Raw genomic sequence first — 7,641 nt, forward strand, 5'->3', positions numbered from 1 at the left:
GGATCTGAAGCGGTAAACCTGTATGTTGCTGCACACACACACGCTGACGGACCTGCTGAATGTCCCTCTATTTACAAGATGGGAGCAGGAGAGTTTCTTCTTCCCAACAGCAGGAGGCGGTAGCGAGACCTTACCCTGGGAACGCAGGGATATATTACAGGGGGAGAGGTGTGGAGGGGAGGGATGGGAGTGGAGGGGTGAGGAGGGGAGGGAGGGGAAGGAGGGGAGGGAATGGGGTGGGGAGGGGATAGGAGAGCTGGGGAGGGGAATGGAGGGAGGGGAGGGGGGGTGGGGGAGGGGAGGGGAGGGGGGGAGGGGAGTGGAAGGGAGGGGAGGGGAAAGGGGAGGGAGGGGAGGGGAGGCGGTGGGGAGGGGAGGGGGGGGAGAAGGGAGGGGAGGAGTGGAGGGGAATGGAGGGGAGGGGAGGGGAGGGGAGGGGAGAGGTGGGGGGGGTGGGAGGGGAGGGGGGAGAGGGGGGGGGAGAGGGGAGGGGTGGGGGGGGGTGAGCAAGGGTGGGGAGGGGAAGGGGGAGTGGAGTGGAGGGGAATGGGAGGGAGGGGAGGGGGGAGTGGAGGGGAGGGATGGGGTTGGGGGGAGGGGAGGGGGGTGGGGGGGGGTGGAGGGGGGGGAGGGGGGGGATGGAGGGGGTGGGAGGGGAGGGGGGGGGGAGCGGGGGGGGGGGGGTGGGGGGGGGAGGGGGGGGGGGAATGGGGAGGGGTGGGGGGTGGGGGGCAGTGGAGAGGAGGGGTGGGGGGGGGGAAGGGAGGGGGGGGGGTGGGGAGTGGGGGGGGTGGGGGGGGGGGGGGGGGAGAGGGGGGGGAGGGAGGGGGAGGGTCCACACAAGGCGATGGGGTCAAGGTGCATCATCCACCATTATCTGGAGCCAAACAGCTGGAGAAGATTGATGAAGATTTGTGTGATGTCGGTGTAGAGCCTGAGGGCCCCGTACACATACTCCTCCGGGCTGATCGAGTGCCGCCTGTTCCCCAGGATCAGCTGAGTGTCGTACGCCAGGAACTGCAGGAGAGAGGGAGAGACGTGGGCAGCCATTAACAACGGGCACATTCTCCCCCTGGCAACGTGGGTCTGAAGAAGGGTCTCGACCCGAAACGTCACCCATTCCTTCTCTCCAGAGATGCTGCCTGTCCCGCTGAGTTACTCCAGCATTTTGTGTCCACATCCACAATCAGTAGCCCCGTTCCTGCCTTCTCCCCATATCACTTGATTCCGTTAGCCCTAAGAGCTAAATCTAACTCTCTCTTTAATACAGCCAGTGAACCGGCCTCCACTGCCTTCTGTGGCAGAGAATTGCACAAATTCACAACTCTCTGGGTGAAAATGTTTTTCCTCATCTCAGTCCAAAATGGCCGACCCACGGTTCTGGACTCCCCCAACATCGGGAACATGTTTCCTGCATCTAGCCCGTCCAACCCCTTAATAATTTTATATGTAATTTCCATAACATATCCTCTCATCCTTCTAAACTTCAGAGTGTACAAGCCCAGCCGCTCCATTCTCTCAGCATATGACAGGCCCGCCATCCCGGGAATTAACCTGGTGAAACCTACGCTGCACTCCCTCAATAGCAAGAATGTCCTTCCTCAAATTAGGGGACCAAAACTGCACACAATACTCCAGGTGTGGTCTCACCAGGGCCCTGTACAACTGCAGGTAGACAAGAATGCTGGAGAAACTCAGCGGGTGCAGCAGCATCTATGGAGCGAAGGAAATAGGCAACATTTCGGGCCAAAACCCTTCTTCAGACTGATGCAGGGTGGGCGGGCGGGTGGGGGGGGGGGAGAAGAAAGGAGATATCACAGTGGAGTAGATAAAATGTTCAAGAAGAAGGAACTGCAGATGCTGGAGAATCTCCTCAAGATATATTCTATTCTAGATATCTCCTCAATGGATGCCTGCTTTGAAGAAGTTCTCCTCCTCCCTCCGAAGACAGTTTAACAACCTCCTCTCTCAGCTCTCTGGTTAGAAAATAGAAACATAGAAAATAGGTGCAGGAGGAGGCCATTCGGCCCTTCGAGCCAGCACCGCCATTCATTGTGATCATGGCTGATCGTCCCCTATCAATAACCCGTGCCCGCCTTCTCCCCATATCCCTTGACTCCACTAGCCCCTAGAGCTCTATCTAACTCTCTCTTAAATCCATCCAGTGACTTGGCCTCCACTGCCCTATGAGGAGCGATGGTTCCTCCTCTTCCTTTCTTCTTCCCACCCTGCATCAGTCTGAAGAAACGTCAGACAGACGAGGGCTGTGATCCCGATGCACAGAAACACCGACTTGCTGCTGTAGTAGCTGCGGAAAGAACACAGACACAGAGTAACGCCGGAGTAACTCAGTGGGTCAGGCAGCATCTGTGGAGAACATGGATAGGTGACGTTTCACAGAGTGCTGGAGTAACTCAGTGGGTCAGGCAGCATCTGTGGGGAACATGGATAGGTGACGTTTCACAGAGTGCTGGAGTAACTCAGCGGGTCAGGCAGCATCTGTGGAGAACATGGGTAGGTGACATTTCACAGAGTGCTGGAGTAACTCAGCGGGTCAGGCAGTATCAATGAAGCGAAGGAAATAGGCAACGTTTCGGGCCGAAACCCTGAAGGAAATAGGCAACGTTTCGGGCCGAAACCCGGAAGGGTTTCGGGCCGAAACGTTGCCTATTTCCTTCGCTCCATAGATGCTGCTGCACCCGCAGAGTTTCTCCAGCAATCTTGTCTACCTTCGATTCTCCAGCATCTGCAGTTCCTTCTTAAACCCTGTATAACTGCTGTGGGACCAGGGCCCTGTACAACTGCAGTGGGGGATAAGGTTACACGGACAGGGGGCAGCGTTACTCACCAGGGTGAATACAATGGCAGCGATGGCAGAGTAGAGCATGTGGAGCCAAGGAATCTGCAGGGGAGCAAGGGGCAAACGGTTAGTCACGGAGTCCAGCATCCCACAATGGGGAGGGGACTCAATCAACAATAGACAATAGGTGCAGGAGTAGGCCATTCGGCCCTTCGAGCCAGCACCGCCATTCAATGTGATTGTAGATTAGAGTCACGTACAATTGGTCTGCCCACAGGCTTATTAGAAACATAGAAACATAGAAATTAGGTGCAGGAGTAGGCCATTCGGCCCTTCGAGCCTGCACCGCCATTCAATATGATCATGGCTGATCATCCAACTCAGTATCCCGTACCTGCCTTCTCGCCATACCCCCTGATCCCCTTAGCCACAAGGGCCACATCTAACTCCCTCTTAAATATAGCCAATGAACTGTGGCCTCAACTACCCTCTGCGGCAGAGAGTTCCAGAGATTCACCACTCTCTGTGTGAAAAAAGATCTTCTCATCTCGGTTTTAAAGGATTTCCCCCTTATCCTTAAGCTGTGACCCCTTGTCCTGGACTAGAGTGCTCTCTCTCTAGCAGACTAGCTGTCTGCATGTGGAGATGAAAGCACATTGTGTTTCCTTTACAGACTAATGGATTCTAATCACTGAGTGCGAGTCTGGTCATTTCCAACAGTGATCATGGCTGATCATCCCCAACCAGTACCCCGTTCCTGCCTTCTCCCCGTATCCCCTGACTCCGCTATCTTTAAGAGCCCTATCTAGTTCTCTCTTGAAAGCATCCAAAGAACCGGCCTCCACCGAGGCAGGGAATTCCACAGACTCACAACTCTCTGGGTGAAGAACCCCTGACACTCGTACTAATCAAGAATCTATCTATCTCTGCCTATGAGGTTTTTCCTCGTCTCTGTTCTAAATGGCTTACCCCTTATTCTTAAACTGTGTGGCCCCTGGTTCTGGACTCCCCCAACATCGGGAACATGTTTCCTGCCTCTAGCGTGTCCAATCCCTTAATAATCTTACATGTTTCAATAAGATATCCTCTCATCCTTCTAAACTCCAGAGTGTACAAGCCCAGCCGCTCCATTCTCTCAGCATATGACAGTCCCGCCATCCCGGGAATTAACCTTGTAAACCTACGCTGCACTCCCTCAATAGCAACTATTTTCTAAATGGGAGGAGAACACAGAACTCGGAGGTGTTGACAAGAGTGTTGGTGCAGGATTCCCAAAAAGTTAATTAGCAAGTTGAATCGGTAGTAAGGAAGGCAAACACAATGTTAGCATTTATTTCGAAAGGGATGTAACGCTGAGCCTCTATAAGGCGCTGGTCAGGCCGCATCTGGAATATTGTGAGCGATTTTGGGCCCCGTATCTGAGGAAGGATGTGCCGGCTCTGGAGAGGGTTTAGAGGAGGTTTACAAGAACCATCCCAGGAATGAGTGGGTTAACATACGATGAGCGTTTGTCGGCACTGGGCCTGTACTCGCTGGAGTTTAGAAGGATGAGGGGGCACCTCATTGAAACTTACAGCATAGTGAAAGGCCTGGATAGAGTGGATGTGGAGAGGATGTTTCCACTAGTGGGAGAGTCTAGGACCAGAGGGCACAGCCTCAGAATTGAAGGACGTTCCTTTAGGAAGGAGGTGAGGAGAAATTTCTTTAGTCAGAGGGTGGTGAATCTGTGGGATCTACACCTCACGCTGCCTCGGCAAGGCCAGCAGCATCATCAAGGACCAGTCTCACCCCCGGTCACTCCCTCTTCTCCCCTCTCCCATCGGGCAAGAGGTACAGAAGTGTGAAAACCAACGAAAACCAACGCACACACACACACACACCTCCAGATTCAGGGACAGTTTCTTCCCGGCTGTTATCAGGCAACTGAACCGTCCTCTCACCAACTAGAGAGCGGTCCTGACCTCCCATCCACCTCATTGGAGACCCTCGGACTATCCTTGATCGGACTTTGCTGGCTTTACCTTGCACTAAACGTTATTCCCTTTATCCTGTATCTGTACACTGTGGACGGCTCGATTGTAATCATGTATTGTCTTTCCGCTGACTGGTTAGCACGCAACAGAAGCTTTTCACTGTACCTCGGTACACGGGACAATAAACTGGACTGAACTGCACTACACTAAACTAATGTAGGGCGGGAGATTGCAACCTTCACTTGGTCCGCCCTGTTTCGACTAATGCAATCAACCAGGCGTGCACAAACAGAAGATCAAACAGAACAAGGTTTCGGCCCGAAACGTCGCCTATTTCCTTCGCTCCATAGATGCTGCCGCACCCGCTGAGTTTCCCCAGCATTTTTGTCTACCTTCAAACAAAACAAGTTGTCTTACAACTTTAGGCTGTGCACGCCACACACAAGAAGAAGAAGTATACTATACTAGAGTAAAATAAACTAAATAACTTAAACTACATCAGACTAAACCTTCACCGTGGGGCCCACAGCTTCTGGGGCAGAATCATGGAGTAGATCGAACAGTCAACCTCTGTGTCGATGTGAAGACCCTGCAACCCGTCCTCATCATTCCCCTTCCCCCCTCCTCTCTCCCCTCCCCCTGCACCTCCCCCTCACCCCTCCTCCACCTCCCCCTCACCACCCCTCCCCCCCCCCCCTCCCCTTCCCCCCCACCTCTCTCTCCCCCATCTCTCCCTCCCCTTCTCCCCCCACCCCCTCCCAATCTCTTCTCTCCCAAATCTCCCCCCTCCCTCCCACCCATCTCTCTCCCCTCCCCCCTCCCCTTCTCCCCTCCCACCTTCTCTTGCCCCCCTTCTCTCCCCATCTCCCCCCCCCTCTCTCCCCCTCCCACTCCCACCTTCTCTCACCCGTCTATCCTCTCTCTCTCCCCATCTCTCCCTCCCATCCCCCTCCACCTCCCACCTTCTCTCCCCATCTCTCTCTCCCCCCCACTCCCACCATCTCTCCCAATCTCTCCCCCTCCCCTCTCTCCCTCCTCTCCATCTATCTTCTCTCTCCCACCCCCACACACCCACCTTGCTCCCTCTCCCAACCCCCCCCCCCCCCCCCTCCCCCCTCCGGCCCCCCACGTACGTATTTGAAGGAGAGGGTGATGGTGACCACGATGCCGGACACAAAGAGGCCGATGCCGAGCGCGCAGAACAGTCCGCGGCACGAGGTGAAGTCCACCTGTAGCAGGAAGGCAGCGGTCAGTGTGGGAACGAGGGAGGAGAGAGGGACACTGCCCGGCCCATCACAGCCCTGACCCCCCCCACCCCCCCCCCTCCCCCTCCCCCATCACAGTACTGACCCCCCCACCAACCATCGAAGGGATCTACAGGAGCCAGCATCATCAGAGACCCACACCACCCTGGCCACGCTCCCACCTCACTGTGACCATCGGCAAGAAGGTACAGGAGCCTGAAAACCGTCACCTCCGGGTTCAACAACAGCTTCCCTTTCAGCTTTGGAGATACCGCCTGGCAACAGGCGTTTTGGCCCGGCGAGTCCTTGCCCGCCCAGCGACCACCCCTTGTCACCAGCGACTGTCTGACACACACTGGGGGCAATTCCCAGAAGCCAATTAACGTGTGGGAAGGGAACTGCGCTCACTGGTTTACCGTGAAGATCAAACACAGAGAATTAATTCCCCGCCTAGATACATCCTCAACCCTCAATGCCCTCCCCCCCCATTGGCCGATCTCCATCTTGTGATGTTCCCCCCCCCCCCCCCACCCTTACCACCCCTCCCCCTTGTGCTTAGAACCCCTCCCCCCCCTTCTCTGGTCGCCCCCTTCCCCCTGGTCCCCACCACTGCCCACCCCCCTTTCCCACCTAGATTCATCTCCTCCCCCTTGAGCTTAGAACCCCCCCCCCCTTCTCTGCTCACCCTCCCCCCCCCCACCCCCCCCCCCCTTGTGCTTAGATCCCCTCCCCCCTTCTCTCTGGTCACCCTCCCCCCCCCACCACCCCCTCCCCTTTGTGCTTAGAACCCCTCCCCCCTTCCCCTCTGCTTAGTCACCCCTTCCCCCCTGGTCCCACCACCCCGCCTAGATACATCTCCTCACCCCTCCCCCCCCCCCCGCAACCCGCCCCATACCCCTTCGCTAGTTGCTCCCGTCTCCCCCTCCTCCTTGCGATACCACCCCTCCCCCCCCCCACCCACCCAACCCATGATGGGGTGATTACCCCCCCACCCTCACCTCTCCCTCCACCCCATCACCCCATCCCCTCCTCCCCCCCACCCCCCCCTCCCCCCCCCCCCTCCTCCCCCACCCCTCACCCCACCCCCCCACCTTGGTCTGGAAGCAGAAGATGGTGACCCCGAGACAGACGAGGGCCGTGATCCCGATGCACAGAAACACCGACTTGCTGCTGTAGTAGCTGCGGAAAGAACACAGACACAGAGTAACGATGGATAGGTGACGGTTCACAGAGTGCCTGGAGTAACTCAGCGGGTCAGGCAGCATCATGAAGCGAAGGAAATAGGCAACGTTTCGGGCCGAAACCCTGAAGGAAATAGGCAACGTTTCGGGCCGAAACCCAGAAGGGTTTCGGGCCGAAACGTTGCCTATTTCCTTCGCTCCATAGATGCTGCTGCACCCGCTGAGTTTCTCCAGCCCTTTTGTCTACCTTCGATTTTCCAGCATCTGCAGTTCCTTCTTAAACAGTCTCTCGATGGAATCGTGAAGCTGGCTGGCGGGTGAAGATAGACACAGAGTGCTGGAGTAACTCAGCGGGTCAGGCAGCATCTGTGGAGAACGTGTGGTGGCAAGAACGGGAAGGCAGATTACTAGTCTGAATGGCGTCAAGTTGTGGGAAAGGGAAG

General features: G+C 56.3%; 1 protein-coding gene across 1 annotated transcript; it reads right to left on the reverse strand.

The window, feature by feature from the left end:
- Nucleotides 1–822: 822 nt before the first annotated feature.
- Nucleotides 823–7,204, reverse strand: LOC129716051 (protein lifeguard 3-like; the record flags this gene model as incomplete). The annotated part of the gene is made up of 4 exons (XM_055665933.1): nucleotides 823–1,017; nucleotides 2,849–2,902; nucleotides 5,907–6,002; nucleotides 7,109–7,204. Coding segments are annotated over 4 exons (390 nt in total), but the record flags the coding sequence as incomplete, so codon positions are not given.
- Between the last annotated feature and the right edge of the window lie 437 nt (nucleotides 7,205–7,641).

Source organism: Leucoraja erinacea, unplaced genomic scaffold, assembly GCF_028641065.1.
Source record: "Leucoraja erinacea ecotype New England unplaced genomic scaffold, Leri_hhj_1 Leri_162S, whole genome shotgun sequence".
Classification (NCBI taxonomy): Eukaryota; Metazoa; Chordata; class Chondrichthyes; order Rajiformes; family Rajidae; genus Leucoraja; species Leucoraja erinaceus.